The sequence below is a fragment of the Oryzias melastigma genome, linkage group LG7, assembly GCF_002922805.2.
Source record: "Oryzias melastigma strain HK-1 linkage group LG7, ASM292280v2, whole genome shotgun sequence".
In the NCBI taxonomy this organism is placed as follows: Eukaryota; Metazoa; Chordata; class Actinopteri; order Beloniformes; family Adrianichthyidae; genus Oryzias; species Oryzias melastigma.
Genome location: NC_050518.1, coordinates 17776899 through 17796898, shown reverse-complemented (window position 1 = coordinate 17796898; position 20000 = coordinate 17776899). Strand labels below are relative to the sequence as shown.

The 20000-nt window shown below is 36.1% G+C and overlaps 3 protein-coding genes across 3 annotated transcripts in view; 1 reads left to right on the top strand and 2 right to left on the bottom strand.

Annotated features, from left to right (window-relative positions):
* LOC112158994 (kelch-like protein 12) overlaps positions 1–20000 on the top strand; it is a 145982-nt gene that overhangs the window by 62562 nt on the left and 63420 nt on the right. Inside the window, exon 3 of the mRNA XM_024292743.1 lies at positions 10143–10262. The gene's annotated coding sequence lies outside the window, so the exon portion shown is untranslated. The remainder of the gene's footprint in view (positions 1–10142; positions 10263–20000) is intronic.
* On the bottom strand, positions 1103–8786 carry slc52a3 (solute carrier family 52 member 3). Its single transcript, XM_024292744.2, has 4 exons — positions 8252–8786; positions 5269–6298; positions 3470–3593; positions 1103–3342 (listed from the first exon to the last, which is right to left on the bottom strand). Exons 2-4 carry the CDS (start codon positions 6255–6257, stop codon positions 3130–3132), a joined length of 1326 nt encoding a protein of 441 aa, XP_024148512.1. The 5' UTR covers positions 6258–6298; positions 8252–8786; the 3' UTR covers positions 1103–3129.
* The window catches only part of peds1 (plasmanylethanolamine desaturase 1), a 14962-nt gene continuing 9580 nt past the window's right edge, over positions 14619–20000 (bottom strand). The window contains exons 7-8 of the mRNA XM_024292750.1: positions 17733–17858; positions 14619–15180 (exon numbers count right to left, since the gene is read on the bottom strand). Of these exons, the coding sequence (XP_024148518.1) occupies positions 15034–15180; positions 17733–17858 (273 nt within the window). The 3' untranslated portion in view covers positions 14619–15033. The remainder of the gene's footprint in view (positions 15181–17732; positions 17859–20000) is intronic.

The window sequence follows — 20000 nt, the reverse complement described above, 5'->3', positions numbered from 1 at the left end:
ATCTCAGAGGATCCCGTTTCTTTTTAACAATTGTTGTTCTACACCACAACATTAATGACAAGTGTTGTTGTCAGCTAATATTTATGACGGTTCATGTTGGCTGGATGTTGCCGCTCCTTAAAAAGAGCAAACATGTCTTCAGTTTATGTGGGTTTTCAGACATAAAATTAAAACATTTATTTTGGTTGAAAGCATATATTTCTTTGACACGAATATTAATGTGTAAACCAAATCAATAGGTTAAGCAGAAGAAAGAATTTAAAAATCTTTTTTTCTTTTTTGTCTAACACCTAATTCTTTACATAAACGTGTTCTAGCGCATTTATTTTTTCCATTCTTTGGATCGGAGCAAAGCACTTTATCACAGTGTGTCAGGTGGAAAACCTGAAGCTTGTGTCGACACAGTTAAGAAGTGTTCTTGTGACACCTAGTGGTCATTGTGCTGACAGTTTCCAAATGAGGGAAATGCAACATAAAAACACCTGTACCAAAGTTTGAAATTCCTTGCAATCCCCCTGGTTTATTTAATTAATTAATTTATTTATTTCCAATTGGATAGGTTATTGCAAAAAAAAAACGTAGTCACAATTAAGCAGAACTAACTACTTTGGCAATATAACCCAAAATATGACATCCATGCACTCCATCCTTGTTCCTCGTGAGCTACTGTCCTGCTTGTTTTGTAGTAATTAGCTGCTCTGAGTGATCCCAGTTTCTAACTGACTGAGCACACCTGATCCAGGTGAGCAGTCATCAAAATAAGCCGAGCAGTATCTCACAAGGAAGAGGGTTTGGAGACCCCTGGATTTAAGTAAATATTTAAATTAGTTTTGCTTTTGAAAAGTCACATCAATGTTATTGCACAGCAAAACCTGAATACAGATGTTTTTTGCTGTTTTAAATTGTTTTCTTCATTATCTTTTATGCATTTAGCTGCTTTTGTAATTTTATGCTGTTTTTTAAATTTTGTTCTTAATTTGTGTATTTTTTAAACTTTCTTTGTTTATTGCAAAGCACTCTGGTGCACTGAAAGGAGTTTTAAAGTGTTATATAAATAAAATGTATTCATTCATTCATTTTTTTGATTAGAAATTGTCATCACCTTCATTTTAATTCGCTCTTTAGGAATTAGCAAACAATGAGACAAAAACTTGATGTTCACTTGATACATACATAAATAGTTCATACATATTACATAATGTACTTTGATATAGTTTTTTCTGATTTTGTCCGGGAGATCATGCTAAAGACTCTAAAATGTTTCTGTGCTTGACACCAAACATGAACAGCTTTTAAACCACTAAAAGCATCTGGATGGAGTCTTGCAGTGACTGCAGCTCATTGTTCCCTCAGGAGATGAGTCAAATCCTCAGAACAGCCCATGAAACTTCAACTTTATTTTTTTTGCATCTATAAAATATTTAGGTTTCTGTCTTCCATTTACTCACTGAAAGGATCAAGCAAAAGTAACTTTGAAAAGAACATTCAGTTCAGTAAAAATTAATGGAGGTCCAGTTCTTCCTTTGTTTACCAGAGGCATCTTTCTGAAACAATAATCCAATCCCACAATTCTTTGGGGTTGCAATAATGAAAGCTAAGATTTTTTGATTACAGTTAAAGCCATTGCATTTTATGACACACCGGACGAACCTGTAAATTGTTTACTTTGTAGATAAAATGTTATATAAACTTGTACAGGAAGTAAATAAATTCTCTCAGCCTTTTTTATGTTGACATAAATGTTATGCTGTCCAGGTATTCATGTTTACAGCTTTTAGTGCACTTTTTGAAGTTTCATTTTTTAGTGATGTCAATATATATCTGCACATTTACATAACTGTAAATGCTTGCCTTTTTTTCTACCTTCAAAACACCCTCCGTCTCTTTCGACCAATGACATTTACCAAAGAAAAAAAAACACTTATAAACGAGAGAAACTGGGTTTCTTTTTTAATTATAACACTACTGTTGATGAGTCATGTTAGAATTTAGATTTTTCATTTTGTGCCGAATTTTATTTAATATTTTTAGACATACATCATGTGTCTTTACCGCCTGCATTCGTGTCCTTCACATCACCCACCCCTAATACTTATTTATGTCATGTTTGGAGTCTAATACAAGGGTGTCAGACTCATTTTGCTTTGGGGGCCAGTTCGTCTGAACTCAAGTGGGCCGGACCAGTATCATAATAGCATAATAATCAATGATCAACTTGTTTTTTATTTGTTTTTTGTTTGTTTTTTTCTCAGAAAAAATGCTTCAAACAACCTAACAGCTCAACCACTTATTATTATAATAATTATTATTATTAGAGCTATCATTATTATTATTTTTTCCAAACGACATTTTTGTACTTGTGATGTCAAACCTGATAATTTTCAAAACAACTCACAGGGAACCTAACTGCATCTTACCCAGACGTGCTTGTAAAGAAATTCTGTTAATTTCTTGATTTCTTGTTATGCCAGTATTTCTTTTCCTCTGCTCCCCCTAGTGGCGGAATTGCACATTGCGGCCATTTCTTTAAATGACCATAACTCGCCACAGGAATGGGCTAGAAACTTGCTCTTTTTTCCTTGTATGTTTTTCTCTTCATAACGGGCTGGATTAAACTTTTATACAGTACGGTGAGTTTATGTGTAGTCTCTTTAAAAAAAGGCTGATCTTTTTCTCTCTAAAGAGATCAACATTCTTCCAAACTCCTTTATATATATATGTATGGTATATATATTACTTTTTTGGTACTTTACTTGATTTTTTTCTTTTAATTACTCTGAATTGTTCTTAAGTCACATTTTTAAACAACTAAACAGTCATTTTCAAAAATTGGTGGTGTTTAAGATCAATTTACTATTGTGTCAGAAAATGTAAGACTTTGAAAATGAGGTTAAACACTGCAGCTGTATTATATAAAACAAACATAGAGAGGATATTCATTTCTGAATGAGTGTACTTTGGACTGACACATTCTTTATCTTTATGTACTGAATCTACATTAGCATTGATCCAAAAAACAAACCAATCATTTCGATTTTTTTCATTGAGCATTAAAAAGGAATTCAGTCAAAAAGTGTTCATCCAAAAGTGAAATCAGTTCCTTTGATGGGGAGACTTTGATTCCTCCTGTCAGGACGGACACTGGGTGTTGCAGAAGTCTCCCGACGTAAACAGGTGGTAGATGTTAACCAGGGGGAACATGGTGAGAGAACCAACCAGTGAGCCCATCTGAGCGGCTGCTCCACACCAGACCAGGGCGCTGTGGCTGTGGTCTCTCAGGATGACTCCCACCATCACTTTAACGTATGACAGCGTCCCGGTGAAAAAGAGCCACGACAACACCTGGCAAGGACAAGAGAACATCTTGCACTAAAACTCATATCTCATCAATCATTTACAATCTGAAATACGGATGTGATCGCTCTGGAACGCTTCTTTTGTAATGAGGGTTTTTTGCACTTTTACTTACAATCACAGCCTCTCCCGCCGCAGAGCCGATAAGCAAAGGGCAGGGACTCATGGCTGCCATGGCCATGTTGTAGCCACCAAAGCCCGTCCCCAGTAAGGTCAGCAGACCAAGAAAGACCAGCGATCTAAACACAGAAGCATCAGTTATCCCACACTGTAAAAAATTAGTCTTAAAATAGAAAGATCAACTTTTTTTTATCTGTTTTGCAACAACAACGATGAAAAATGAAGTTAAAGTCACATTATTTGTCACTCCTAGGTGTGTGAAATTTGCCCCCTGCATTTGACCAATCCCCTGCATGAATGATTAGCTGTCAACACCATTTGTTTTGTTTAACCCGCCAACCAAGCAGGGAGGCACCAGGTCCCCTTTAGAGTCTTTAATATGGACACTCTAACACAAGGCAGTCAAACTGTTTCTGATTATGACTTTGTCTAATAAAAATGTGGGTTTGGTTAAATCATTCACTAAGCTTAGCAAAATATTTTTGGGGAGTATTCAAAGACTATGATGTGTTTTAAGCAAGATTATGACATAAAAATAGTATTTTACATAGTTCTGAAAAATGTTCTGTTCCCAAGGGTTTCATTTTTTATAACAGAAAAACTAAATTCTGTTTTTGTGAAATTGTGTTCTGTGAGAAAAAAAATATTTTTCTTTGCATTTTTCCTGCATTTTTCTAGTCTAGTTGACCCAATCAAAATGATGTAATTCATTAAGCCACATTAACCCATCCAGGCTTACTTTGAGTGTATTTATGACTCAATTTATCAGCATTCAGCACTGGTGGGACCTTTGCAGGTGTTGGTATTTACTTGTACTTGCTTTTGAATTTTGTCTTGAATTGTTCTGTCTCGTCATGTCAGGTGTAATTGCACTGATCTATGGCTCTTAATTTTTTTTTTTTTTACTTTTTTCCAGCAATTTATAAATTCAGTCAATGAAAAAAAGCACAAGTAGATAACTACAATACCAGCATGTTGCATCACAGTGTGTTGACAGGCTGTTAGCTACAGTAAACAGAAAGTGTGCTGCCATCTGCAGTTTGAACATGGTATTGTAATAACAAACAGCAAAAATCCCAGCAAATGGGGGATTTTGTTTTTCTTTTTCTTCCTTTTTTTCTTTTTTTGTCAATTCACAGGGATTTTACTGACAATGATGCAAGCTCAATTAACATCCAAACAGTGTTCACTCTGTGAATGTATAAAACAAGTCTTTTCATAGATCCACTCTGATGAAAATAGTATTTTTGGTGTTTTTAACATGGTTTTGTGTTATTTTTCTTATGAGGAAAAACATATATGAGAAAATTAAATTAAAATTTTGATTTCTGAGTTTTTATTTAACCAAACTGTTGTAAATCAGGAGCAGACTAAAAAAATGCTTATTTTGGACGTAGAAAATACTTCGGGCGGGTCACAAGCTCCCTGCCCTGAGCTCTCACTAACAGAGATGGGAAGGGGGAGGGTTGCTCTATGGCAACGATCCCACCCGGGACTTAGAGGTGAATTTCTAATGAACTGCTGCCGCTCTGCAGAAACTATGTCCTAAAAATGGACAGTTTTATTACTAAAACATCAAAAACCAATGGAAATGCTTTAAAAATAGATCAAAAGATGATCAAAGTTCAGATGAGTTTTCACATCTTCCACTCTGTTATTGACCAAACAACCCACAGATTATACATTTTCACATGATAAATTCACTATGGCTAATATTGCTGACGATGTCATCAACAAACCAGGCTCAGAATGGCAGCAGAAATCTTAAAGATGATTCTTCAAAGGAAAAATTACCTGTTTTGAAAGAACATTGCAATCGTGCAGGCCACTGGGTTTGCCACTGAAGACAAAGCGGCAGACAGGTGATAGGCGAGGTTCCCATATGGCATGCAGGAGTACGTCTGCACAGAGGGCAGCAGGCCATTGGTGGAGGAATTCACCCACACCACCAGGCAGTAGATGAAGATCAGCTGGTACATGGAGTGTTGCTGCGCAGCCGGCAGGCGCCTGCTCTTGGCTGCAGAGCTCTTCTCAGCTCCTCCGTCAGTGTCTGCTCCTGGGTTGTCCAAACCGGAGCTGACCGACGCTGCAGTGTCCTGAACAAGGTTTTCCGTGGACAGTTCATATGTCCGAGGAAGCCGGTTGAGCGCAATAAAAGCAGCCATACTGACACACATCATAGCTGCCAGGAAGAAGAAAAACACCTGCGTGGAGAAGTTTGGAGACAGATACTGGGTTTGCATGGACCACTCTGTGTCGTTTCCATGCGTCTTAGAGGAGTTGACACACTTGGCGATGCCGACACCTTGTGCCAAAGCGATGACACCAGGAATAAAGCCGCTCAGCCCCTCTCCTATAAAAAACGTGGTGATGTATTTGGCTGGCAGCTGCATCATGAAAGGGAGGAAGGTAACTGAAGACGTGCAGTCCACCAGAGACAGGAAGAAGGTGATGATGAAGAAGGCCGTGCTGTGTGGCGCCCCTGCCACCACCGTGGTCTTCTCCCAAAAAAAGGCGAGCAGGACACAAGACACGACCCCGATGGAGAGGATGAGGTAAATAACAAAGCGCTCATTTAGGCGGCCGGGACACAGTTTGTGCATGAGGGTGACCAACAGAGGCCCCACGTTAGCTAGCTGGATGATGACTGTCAGGTAGGAGGGGAGCTCCCAGCCCTCAGGCAGGGTGTTGACGATGAGCGGAAGCTCCACCCACAGACCGTTGATTGCAACCCAGGAGCCGAGCCCAAAGGCGCAAGCCAGCACATGCACGAGCAGAGCCATGACGCATCCAGATCAGTATGAACAGCAGCTGAGTGTCATACCTGCAAAAAAAAAGATAAAGCATCGGAGGGAAATACTGGGAAATTCACAACAAAACTAGAACTTTGATGTTTTATTTTTGGAATTTTTTAACTTAATTCTTCAGGTATTCTGAAGTCAAAGCAAATATGTTTTTGTAACACATCTGGGGTTTAAAACCTTTCCTTGGAGCATTTTCACACTCACTATACACAAAATATAGATGTAAATTATTCCCTTCTTTATTATCATTACAAAGGACAAATCTGAGAGATGTATCTCTTATTACTAAATCAAACTCAATTAAAATACTAATGTCAGAATTAGGACATTCATTTTAGAATTTTAATTATTCTTTAATATTATTTTTGCACCTCTAGTTCTGTTCTGAAAATGTTTATTTATTTATTTTAGGGCACATGTGTCAAAGTGAAGGCCCAGGGGCCAAATCCGGCCCTCCGGGTAATTAGATCCGGCCCTCTGTAATTTAATAAAATCGCCATTACAAAAGATAAAAAATGTGTACGTTATAAATATTAACACATTAGTTCTTTTGTGGTTAATCACGTGCGTTAACGGGTTAACTTTCACAGCCCTCATTTTTTTAATTTATTTATGAATTAGGCAATTATAGGGTATTGCTGATCTGTCTTGACTTTTTATTATTAGTTTTTTTTTTTTTAAAGTTGATAAATGGTCTTGTTGAGAGAGAAACACATTTCCTTAGAATTCATCTTTATGTGAGGAATTTTTCTCTTCATTTGAATCAGTTTTGATGGAAATAATGCTAAAATGCTTTTGTAAAGCTTCATTGTACAGTTATTTCAAAAGTCTACTAATCACCGATTAATTTTTTGATTAGTTGATTATTCAGAACATGCATAAACTGGTTGTAAAACACATCTTGAACAGATGTTGCATTGGACACTGTATATACACACACACACACACATATATATATATATATATATATATATATATATATATATATATATATATATATATATATATATATATATATATATCTATATATATATATATAGATATATATAATTTTTTTCTGACTTTAATGCTCCATTGGTGTGTTATTATGGTACCCAAGTCTTCCTAGAACTTCCTGTGACATCATTAAAGTCTTAGATCTGTGTTCCCGCTGCCAGTCACTCAAGCTTCTTATTAATCATGCACATTTGTTCTCAGTGTATTCAAGTGTCTGGTTTTCGGTTCTTCTTTTTTATGTCAAATATATATATTTATTTAAGTTTTTTAATAAATGTTTGAGTTTCTGCCATCAAGTCTGGTTTCCTGCATTTGGGATCCTACCAGTTCCTGACATTTGGAGTTGCTTTGACTTCTTTTTCTGAACAAATTGTGACATGAGTCCTTGTTTCAGAACTTTAACCCATTTTTGTTTGTGTAAATTAAATGACATAATTTGCTTTTTTCTGATTAAAAAAGATAATTTATGTCTGATTAGTTTTGCTCACTCAGATTACGTTAATCAACCGATTTGTTTCTTAGAATAAAACAGGATTCCTTACAAAAATATGAAAATATCATATCTGTATGCAGCCTGATTTGGTATTTTAGCATAAAATATTGCTTGAAAAGTAAAAACTTAACAGCATTGATTGCTGTTAAGAATGAAAAGGAAAAACATGTAAAATGACTGTTTTGAACTGTGCTTTGGATCTGTGTCTAATCTTCTGCCTAAATAGGACTTTGAAGAAAGAACAGATAAGTTCTCCCCTTTATCGGTTATGTAGTAATGACGTGAGTCTAACAGCAGCAATAAAGTCTGAGCAGAAAGTTCCCGTTACAGAAGGTTTCATGTGCTTTCACTGTTCTGAATTTACCAAAGCGCTTTCAAAAGTCAATCTTTAATTAGAATAATGCATCCCAAAGGCCGCCTAAAGAAATTGACCTTTAGGAAGAAGCACACTCAGCACAGATTACTATTAAACATGTGTACTTACACGTGTGCTCAGTTGGTGAAGGCTCTGGAAAGGTCCGGTCATCGTTCATGAAGGGTTGGTGACAGATCTGCTGCAGTTGAGGGCGATTAGATTCACATGGCCTCGGCCGTGTGGTTCAGAGTCCACAGCACAGCTGTGGGTGGAGTCTAGATGCTGCTCGATTTGGGTCAAGTTCATTCTTGACACAGTGTCACAGATTTCTGGGAGAAACACAGAAAGCTCTGACAGTCTGTTTATTGGGATGGTTAAGAAACGGAGGTTAAATGAGGACAGAGCTGGAGTTTTGATTTCCGCTTTGTGACTTCCTTTTTCATTGAAGATGTTTTCACTTCCTCCAGTGTTGCAAAACTTTCAAATTTCACAAGATCTGAGTCTGAAGGAGGGTCTTTAGCAGACATTGCCCCCTACTGGACAGCATCAGAAGCTAAGATTGAGTAACATACATTGTGACGGGCATTACTTTAACACAATGACTAAAAAATCATGTGTAACAGTCAAAACACAATAAACAACAACCAAAAGGAATAAAATAAAAACATGGAGCACCTGACTCTAACTAAAACAAGCTTAGATTTCCCAATTAATGGACCAACCTAATCTAAAGACTAAATTTGTTCTTTTTATCGATAAAAACAAAATAAAATCTGTGACTCAAAGGGAAAAAGGAACAGTGCTCTTGTATTTTCACTGGTTTTAGGGAACTGAAATAAAGCTGGACATCTGGTGATGATCCATCTGGGGATTCTGCTGGTTGAGCCATAGATGGGAACACTGTTTTGGTTTGAAGATATGAGTAAACACTCGTGAAATGAAGTTTCATTTGCAAAATCTGATCCGGTTTGCTTGAAGTTTTTGAAATGTGAATTCAAAACATAGTGTTGATGAATGACTGTGTTAATGAGTGACAGGACCAAAAGAAATCAGTGACTTCATTCTGGGAATGAGAAACATATTTGTACTTTTTTATAAATAAACAGTTTTCTTCTCACATTAAAAAGCTGTTTTTCACTCACATCTTTCAGCTTTTAAAAGTCCAGCAGATGTTTTTCTCCTCTATTTTGAAGTTATGTTGTTATTTTCATGCATTAAAACCTTTTCACCTGGGAAATTAACATTATTTGATCATTCTTTTTTTTTATTATTCTTAATTGCGTTCTTAAAAGTTTAGCTCTTTGTTTTCTGAAATAAGTTGAAGAAAAGCTAAAAAATAATTAAATGTTAAAAGACAAAAACACAAAAAGTATCATCAACAGGACCACCAAATAAATGAACTGTGGCCCGTGAAGCTAATATTTTTTCGAGGGTCCTTTACACGATTTATTTTGAATCGATTTTTTACTTAAAAAATCAATTTATCAAACATTTAAATCGTTTTTAACCTCTTCAGACCTGAAACCCACATGTGTGAACATCACATTTAGGATTATCAAAGTAATTTTCTTCATATATTTTTTTTCAAGCAAATGACTTTTCTTCTGTAAATTTTTAAAGAAAGTTATGATTTTAAACATCCATCTATCATTTTCTGAACTTGCTGAATCCCGTTCAGGATCACAGAGTTGCTGGAGCCTATCCCAACAATTGTTGGGTTAAGGCGGGTTACACCCTGGACAAGTCGCCAGTCCGATTTTTAACCTTTGTTCAGTTTATATCACGACGTCGAAAGTGATTTTCATAAACAAAAAAAACATGATTTGTAATGGAAATTTGAAAAGTAAATATAAATACGGATTTGAATTGTACTTTGAATCAAATCATAAACCTGCAAATCAACATGATCCAGTTTTTTTGGTCTTTTTTTTATTTTTAACTAGTGAAAACAGAATTCCGTTCTGCTTTATGTGACTCTTTTGGTGAGTTTTCTCCAGCTTCTTTTCTGTTTTTCTTTCAGAGCAACACAACAATGTTGATTTCATAGAAAAGTCCTCCAGCTACAGTGAGTGTGCTGATGATGTGGCTCCGCCCCTTCGGTAAAACCGTCTTCCTCACCTTCCAGTAACTTCAACGTTCAGTAAGTTTCTCAATTAGGTCACTCCTTCCTCTGACTGAAGACTTTCGTCTTAATCCTGAGTGATGGATTCCTATAAAACCTATTTTTCCTTATTTTTCCACAAGTCTTTACTTGTCTAGTGAGCTTTAGTTGCCAAAACATGCCCACTTTGAGCAATCAGTAAAGCGACGCTTTGCCACAGGTGCATTTGTCCACAAAGTTAATGTTTTATTTGACATTTGTGTGTGTTTTTTTACAGTTAAGCACATTTTTTAAATCAGAGAAATGCCATGTTCCAGCAAAAATCATTTCAGCTTCACCAAAAACAAAACTGAAGAGAAAATCTGGAAGTTTTTGATTTAAAAAAATCTTTTGATTCCAGTTATATGAGTCAATAGCTGTTTGACGATAAACAAATGCAATCATTCTGGTTAGTTCAGCTTGTGTAAAATGTAAATCAACTGTATCACAGTGTGGAATTTTACGACATTATTGGCCAATAAAACGACAGATTTGAGCCGCTTTTGTGCAGACATGCTGCTTTGGTTTCTTAAAGCGCACAGCGGCTGGTGTGATGAAGCAGAAAAGATGAGTAGAATAAAATGGAATGAAACAGTCATGTGGTGACCTGAATCTGTCTACATAACATCAACAGAATAGTCTTTGATGGAGAAGTCTGATCTCCATCAAATCATTTGTCCAGAGTTTTTCTCTGATGTTCTGTTTTTAGGAGCATTAAATATTATCTGCCTTCACCCCAACTAATGGAGCTTTACTGCAGTCTTAGATTATTATTTTCTATGGAAGTTATTATACTGCTCTGTAATAATGACCTTACTTCATGTACTGTATAGAAATGTTCTATAGTTTCCTTCATCCTCTCTTTTTACTTTAAAAACAAGCCGTCAGAATCACTTATAAAGCTGATTATCTTTATGATACAAACAATTCATTTTTATCAATCAAGACTTTTAAAACGGCGTGAAACTGTTGATCATGAAGGCTGAGAGATCAGTTAGGATGACTTCTAACATAACAGGATAAAACAAAAAACATTGAACCCACACATTGCCAGACAGGCAAAGGGAACCATATCCCACAATTCCTTGCGCTGCCATATCTGACATCAGGCCCATTGAGTCTGTGATCATCACTATAAGATTAACTACAAATCCCATCATACAGTGCGTCAGCTGCCTTGTTGAACACCAGTGTTGCCAGAATAGAGAATTTCATTCATAAAATATAATTTTGACAGGATATATTTTATGGAGATAAACATTTTTTGGGATATTTAAAAGTTTTTTTAAATATAAAATTACATACACGTAAAGAAATTTAAGTTTTTTTTTCTTTTATCGTTCAGTTTATTTCTGTCTTTTATAATTTTGACATTATGGATAAATGTTGAATGTTATTTGAGGTTTAAGTTGATTTATTCTGAAACAATATTCCCATCTGTCTTTACTCACATTTATGTTAAAAAAATTACACTTTAAAAGTTTAACAGTTTAGTTTTTTCTTTGTGTTTAATAAATGTTTTCTTCGATTGACACTCCTGTCTTACAATATCCAAAAAACAGTTACTAAAAAATGAAGGAAGCTACAAACTGAACAGGTTAAACACGGAGCTTATTTTCAAATATCCATAACTTCAAAAAAATGTATAAAGAAGCTTTTATTTCAGCACATGGAGATGAGAAGATTTAGAAGTCATTAAGTTTTTCAAAATAAGAATGAGTGAACTTGGATGTTATGAAGTAACTAATATTTTCTGATGATAATCAATAAACTATTGTTGTTTTTTTTGCTTGATTACTCAGCAATGTGTAGCAATTACAGGTGTAACCATTCATTTTAATGACGATTCACTTTCAATGGTTGATCATTTTTGCTGTTATCACATGTCCTTATCACTGTGAAGGATCTTGGTCATTTTTATTTTGTGTTAACATAAACCTATCATGTCTCAATCCGAATAGTATTTTCCAAAATTGATTATCCATTTTTTTCATTTTGAAATGCTTTTATGATAGTATAGGTCGATTTGATTTGATCTGGTTGGATCCTATGAATATGAATCAATTCCTTGATCGATTGTTACACCCTATTGCAGTAATGATTAATGGGATAACGTATTTTGATGATATTCATGTTGCATGACATGTGATTACGTGATTCATGTTAATGTTTTCTGAGGATAACTCATAAGCACTCCTTTTTTACTGAATATGTAATCTGCACTTGATCTGATAACGATGAGAAAATATATATTTAAAGAAATAACATTAATAGGGGTGGGATTTTCCCCCACTCTCTTTAAAGCAAAAAACATCAAACTTTACTTGATGTTAATTGATAATCATTACAATTAATATATCTAATGTGACATGTGTGTCTATTCATGATTATGAGTGAGTACACTGAAGATGGCATCATCTAACATCTTTGTTCATTTTTCTGTGATCATTTTTCTTATTCATTTGGTTAGAACTAATATTTAAAGTGGGTTATATCTATGTTTAGTATTTTTTTTGTATTTGCAGATCAATGTACTATACCATGTCCTTTTGATCTCTGAAGACGGATCCAGACAAAGAACATTTTGAAGTTATCCCCTGAGAGTCTGGTTGGTGGGAGCAGAGCAGGGGCGGGATGAGTAGTCTGTCAAAAATGCTCAAGTGGGTGGCAACCACATAAATGCCAGGAAAATGCAGGCAAAGCATCGCCTTGTTCAACGAAGAGCAGCATTCCTCTCCTTTCCCGTCACTCTTCTGCTTGTTTTGGCTGATTTGAGTTTATCTCAGCAGAAATCAGAGTTGATCTCAATGTTGTCATTTGAAAAATCTCGGCCTATCTGTAAAAATCATTAAAGTAAAAAGGCTTTAGGATAGAAATGGATAAACACATGTATTGTTTGCACACTAATATCTAAATGTCAACTTGTTTCAACCTGCATGTTCATGTAGGCCCACTATGAGTTTGAACAAACAAACTGAGTGGGTCCTTCATGGGTTGGTTGACAGTCTGACATCATGGGAAGCTGCTCTGTCTGTAACAGAGCTCTGCAACCTTTACTGCTAAAAGAGCGTTTTATTATTGAGCAGATCCTGCAAAGTTCCACTTCATCATTTGAAAAAATATACTGTATGATTTTGTGTCTTTTAAGCCAAAAATTAAAAAAAAAGTAGCTTTTATCACTTGTAATAATTGAATTATTTGTTTTATATATATCATAATTTACATTTCATTTAATTTTGACAGCAGCAAACACAAGATCCTTTCAAAATTAATGACAAGATTTTTCAGCTGCAGCAGATTCACTTAAAGTAAAAATGTAAGAAAGTCAAACATATTTTTGTTCATGATGATTTTGATGCTCTTTCAACTATTATCTAAGTTTACTGTTAAATATCAACATGAAAACTTTAAGTGTAAAATATATTTTTAAACCTATATGTGTAAATTGAATTTTATACTTTAAGAACTTTGTCTTTATATGTGGTTTAAGCTTAATCTAATAATAAACCACTCTCACTGTAGTTCAGTTATCTCAAAATCTAAACAAAAATGACTACATTTATCTAAAAAAACAAATGAACCAAAACTGTTAATACATTATTTCTTCAAATATGTTCTCAAAGAGTCACAAGGATAAAATATGTGGTTCTAGAGCCTCAGGTTGCACACCGCTCGTCTGTAGATTTAAATAGGAATCATGAGATGTTAACACCCATGCATCTATGAAGCTTTTGCAACAATGGAACGCAAAGGTTCAAAATAAAAAGGAGGAAAGGACAGTCCTGCACTGCTCTGTTTTTAATGGGAGTTTTTGGTGTGATTTTACTTTAAATCTCTTGATAAACCACAGCTGCCACTTTACATTCTCTGGCTGCTCGTCGTCGTGTCTGGAAGAATTCCTTTGACGCCTTAACCGCTCTTTTATCTCTAGAAATTCCTTCATTTTTTTAATACGATTTGAAAAATGTATTATATTCTTCTGTTAAGCATCAAAGGGATTTCAGTTTTGCTGCCACTTCTGGTCTTTACTTTAAATTCATGACTTACTGTTATAAAATTGTCTGAGCCTACAAATAATCCTCAGAAATTATGAACACACTTCTATACGTCTGACCGGCTTCCATCGTCTTTAACATATTCTTTGATTAAAGTATTGAATGTAAACTACTAAAAACTAAACCATTTCATAGATCAGTGTCATAGATTAGAGCTGATTTGATGTAAAACTCCACAACAAGTATCAGCTTTCTCTTCACCTTTATGAGTTGACAGCTACATCTAAATATTTTTCAGTCGGCCACATCAAGGAAAAATATGCCTTAAAAGAAATATTTGCCAAACCCACAAACAAAAATCTTATCTGGCCTCATGACATATTTAATTTGTTTTGTTTTACAAAAAGGCAAAACACAAAGAGAAACACTCAGTAAGATTATTTATGTTAATGTACAATCAGCATTTCTGAACAAACAATAAAAAGAAACGGATGTACAGATTTCAGATGACCATCTCTGGACTGAGGCCGCAAAGGGCCACTGATGAAAAAACAGGAGCTGGAATGACTGTCATGGAATGTGTGTGTTCATGCAGATGTGTGTGTATGTAGATGTCGGTCTGATGCTGTCTTGGTCTTCAGCTGTGTCTGATGGTGGGAAGTGGAGTGTCGCATGGCTTAGTGTGAAAATGAACGGGATGATAGCGAGAACACAGAAGGGGGGAAAGTCAGGCGGAAGAAGAGGGAATAAAAGCAGAGGCAAAAACAGCAACAGTTTCAGTTGGTGTAGATCTGGCCCTCTGGCGGCTGAGGAAGTTTCATGTTCTCCTTGCAGGTCATGAGCCGCCGGAGCTCCAGCAGCACCATGCGGATGCTGTAGGAGTTCTGCCACTTGGACAGAGCAGTCACTGCATGCATGTCCACCTGCAAACACAGAACACTCAGCTTTCACTCATTACAGGAAGTTATTGTTTGCATACCAACTCCTCAGCAAAAAGCCCCAGTTACTCAAATGTCAATCCTCCTCCAACAAGCAGCTGATTTAGCTTTTTTTGAGGCAGAAATGCTGATTCTTGATGTCCTGTTTTTGTTTTTGTCAGGTCATTTTAAATAAAGCTGCACCTAAGATCACATTAGTTAGGATCCACTTTAATGTTTCTTTGAGAGGTTCTGCTGCATAAAGAAGACTGAAGGATTAACCCTTTAATCCCAGAGCTTTAGCTCCAATGTTGACGTTCTTTAAATTACCGTAACTCCCAGGTGTTAAACTCCAAGCCTCGAGGACAGGTGTCCAATTAATGTAATTCCTATTAATTCTGAATCTTAGAGAAGCAGATTCTTGCCTTTACTAACTTTATTAACGTAAAGTATTGCATGCTTCCAATCCATTGGAATGACAATTGTGTCAACGGTTAGAGTTATTGTAGTTCATAGACCGAGTCATTTTTCTGTTGACAGCAAAATCTTAAAGGGCTAAGGAAGGACCAGTCTACGTGGACATATTAGGGGTGTAACGATTCGTTTCAACTATGATTTTACTCGTATCATGATTATTTATAGTCGATTTTTGTTCATTTTGAAATCCGATTTGATCACTTTGACCTAAAATCAATCCAGGACATCTTCACCCAAAAAATTCAACCAGTGTTACTCAGAGAAATACCTGCTACTGATAAATGCAGGAGAAGTTTCCAGATTTCTTGCAAGATAATTAAGTGTTGTCCGCTTAGTGCTCCCACAAAAAATTATTTCAATAGTCGACTCTTTACCAGTTATTTTTTCAATTAGCCGACTAATCGATTCACACGTAGACTGGAGGTAAAACATCTTAAGCATCATTAGCTTTAGACTTGAAGGGTTAGGGCTAAACCTAACCCTTAAACTTTAATGAATCATACAGCTTATTTCCCTCATTAGTCTCTGGCATTAAAGGAAAGACGTAAATCAATTGAGGTTGGCATCTGAAACACGCCGTATCATGTTGTTATGGTACCTGAGTCTTCCTATAGCTCCCTGTGACATCACCACCAACCTGGATTAGCACTACTATGCATGTGTGTCAGACAATACCAGACACTGCATTAGAAAGGTAGTTTTGAAATTAAAAAACAACTAATCAACTATTAAATTAGTTGTGAACTGTTTTAATAGTTGACAAAGTCAGGACTTATCGTGGCAGCCTCATGCTCGCTCTGATGGAACTTGGTCATTTTTATATATAGTCAGATAAACCTGCCACTTCTCAATTCAAATGGTATTTTCCCAATAATTAGCGATGGGTCAATTTTATTCTGAAATTAGTTTTAATGGAATAGATCAATTCGATTAGATTTAATTAAAAATTTGCCTCAGAAAGATAGATCAGATTGGATAAATCGGTCGATCGCTACATCCCAAGGACATAGGAAGCAAATCCCATCAATTGTTTTCCAAAAGGAATGACGAGGGCTTCATGTCAAAAGTCTTTAAGAACAAAAGAAAGTCCCAAAATGTGCTGCTAGTTGAAGTTTTGAACAACAGTTTTTGAGTCTCCTTCAAGTTATGGAGTTGCTGGAGCCTATCCCAGGTGCTGTTGTGCAAAGGTGGGCACACCCTGAACAGGTCGCCAGTCTGTTGCAGGGCCACACACACACCTAAGGACAATTTAGAAACACTAATGAACCTATAAAGCATGTTTTTGGACTGTGAGAGGAAATCAGTGCCAGGAGAAAAGCCACATATGAATGAGGAGAACATGCACACAGAAAGCAGAGATTTGAACCAGGCCCTTCTTGCTCTGAGGTACTACATCATCGTGCAGCCATTACAAAAGTCCTTGACCTGTTATGACTTTATCATCCTCTTTAGCTGGGCGTGTGCTCCTGTCAATGACCTCGTCTGTAAGGCTGAACGTGACGTACTTTGTTTTAACTACCAACAGAAAATTTACGAGAGGTTGATTACACACAAACAAGCTCACATGAAAGAAGAAAATAACAGTTTAAAAATAGAAATACTAAGCTGGCCAAGCCAAAAATTAGACGGATTTTGGCTTTTGGAAGCAATATACAAGTGCATTCAGGACTAAAAGTGTAAACGGATCATCAGTGAAAGATAATAGTATGTACAGAAAACTCCCACAATTCCTTGCTAGCTGTTAGTCTCAGCCCTCACCTTGTTTCATTGTATTTCTTTCTTTGGAAGTTTTTGTGTATTCTGGGTTCTGTACTGACTGAAACCTTTTCACAGATGTAAATGTTACAGTCTGATTAAAAACACAAAGGTGAGTCAGTACATACGAGATTTCGCCAACCAGGTAGCTAGAGCTCAAGCACATGACAGCCCTGTCAACACCACTGTGTTCTTTAAAACAAACACGCTGATCGGGAAAAAGACTGACGAGATACGCATGCAAACCCTCAGGACATTTAAACACAAACAGATAACTGTGGGATATTACAGGACACAAAAGCATGCCTTTTGGAAGATTTACATACCACACCATTGGAGTTGTGCACACCATTCAAGTTTATCTTTGTCACAAATCTGACAAACGGCGGAGACTCTGGGTAGCCTGGCCCACATTCAACCTTCAGATTGTACATCCTGTTTTCGTAGCTCGTCTGTGGACAGAGGAGAGGAGATCACACAGACATCAGTGGAGGACACACAGGCTTTGATAACAGCCACACATGAACCTGTAGAAATGATTGGTTTCATCACTAGATTCAACAAGTGTACACCATTTACCATAACTGTCATATTAAATCGTACTCCTAAAAGTATATCTAATTTAAGTAGATTTATTACCTAAAAAGCAGCACTCTTTGATGCTTTCAAATTTGTTTTGTCAGTAAAATGTGGATCATTTATATATATTCTGTGCAATATCAAAACCAGCAGGTAATTGCAGAAAAAATCCATGTGCCAGAATCGAGTGCTATGCTTATAGAATTTAGCTTTGAATTTACAGCCACCATAAAAAGCTTCCGAGTGCCTGAGACAACATTTTGAAATCTCAGAGACAGACTTGATGTTTGTAAAGCTACAGCACTTCTAACAGAAAACTAAAGGATGTCTAATGTTATATTTTCAGTACAGAAAAGAGGTTATTTTAAAGTCTCGATCCGATCATCTTTTGAACTACTTTAAAAACATCCCCTGTGGTCTTTTAGTTACGATTAGGCCAATTTTAGCCATAACTTAAAAACTTGTGGCATTTTGAAGGACATACAGTGGCTTTCAAAAGTATTCATACCTTCTCAACATTTTCTTACATTATGACCACAAATGTAAATATATTTTATTGGAACTTTATGTGAAAAGTGGCACACAATTGTGAAGTAGAAAAAAACAACTATACAAGAGTTCTTTTTTGTTTTTTTTTACAAATAAAAAGCTGATAAGTATTTTCATGTCTTGGAGACATGAAAATAGTATCACATCTGATTTGTGTGTAATAGGCAATTTGAGCATACTTTTAAAAGATGTGTGTGTAGTTAGTTTTTCAAGCTGTTGTAATTTTAAGGTGTGTGTGTAAATTGTATTTCCTTGTATTTTGCAATTTTTGTATATGTGAATACTCAATTGCAAGTGCACAGTTACGCTCAAAATATATTGTATGAGTTACAAATCAGGAATTACACACACAGAGAAATCGGATGGAACCATTTTCTCTACAATAGTCGTCTGCAGATCAGAACTCTGCAGAAAATCAGGGTCTTGACATGATATTCGACTCTTCACTTCATTGCTGCATCTGCTTTGCTCTGACATCCATGATTCAGCACTTCTGAAAGTCTTGCATGTTGCTGATGACCAGAACCTTGGATCGGTCCGTTACACGAAAATTCTACAGTTTTTCACACGTGTTTAGAATGTTTTGATGGTTTTTGAGAATCCTGGCATGAATGGCAATTTCAGCATTCCTTCAGCTCAGATGGTCATTCAGATAAACAGCCGATCTTGTCAGATTTTTCTTTGCTCATCAGAGCTAATTCTGTCTTTTTGATTCATAAACCTGAAGAGGATCGCTGGTTTATCAGTCTCTTTTCTCCTGGGCAGTGGAGGGCAGGAATTGATGGTATTTAGATCCAGGGAGATCCTTTTAGCCTTGAAAAATAATTCCACTTGATGTTTAACAGCCTCACCAGGATCAGAAGCATTGCTAGCATTATTTGCTCCATTAGCTTTAACTGTGCTAGCCCTTGTCCAGGGTTGGATCTGTAATCCAGTAACAATCATGTTTTTCATCTTGGAGTGTTGATCCAAGTCGTCCACTCACTCCTCCAGAATATTGACCCTGTTACCTTGCTGTTCGTTCTGGGCTCAAAGTCTTCTTAGCTCTTAAGCTAACTCTAAAAGCGGGGTTAGCTCAGGTTTCATGACTTTAACAATCAAGTCTTTTTTTGTCTTCATTGACATTTATTGCTTGTTTTTATTTGCGGCCATGGTCACTCTCTTTTTTTACAGTAATTCTGCAATGAATTGAGTTTAAGACGCTTTAAGATGGTGCTAACTCCAGAGGAGCTGCAGCTGTCAATGACCCGGAACCGGAAGAAGAGTTTCGATACAGTTTTGAGCCAGATGTGAGCCCATACAGCTCGTCTGTTCCTCATTCACAATTATTTGAATAAAATTGCATTTCTGAGTATTTCTTTAAGAATAATTTGCTTTCTAGATGTCCTCCATCTTGAGAAAGATTCCAATAAGAACATGTTAGCAACACCAAAAACAAGATTCTTTTTTTTTTTTTTTTTTTTTTT

Bases quoted from the DNA above. Each gene is read 5' to 3' on its own strand.
- slc52a3 (XM_024292744.2), bottom strand. From the start codon at position 6,257: ATGGCTCTGCTCGTGCATGTGCTGGCTTGCGCCTTTGGGCTCGGCTCC. The intron at 3,594-5,268 runs GTAATTTTTCCT...TTCTGTGTTTAG, and splicing joins GCAATGTTCTTTCAAAACAG to ATCGCTGGTCTTTCTTGGTC. The intron at 3,343-3,469 runs GTAAGTAAAAGT...TGTCCTTGCCAG, and splicing joins CGGCGGGAGAGGCTGTGATT to GTGTTGTCGTGGCTCTTTTT.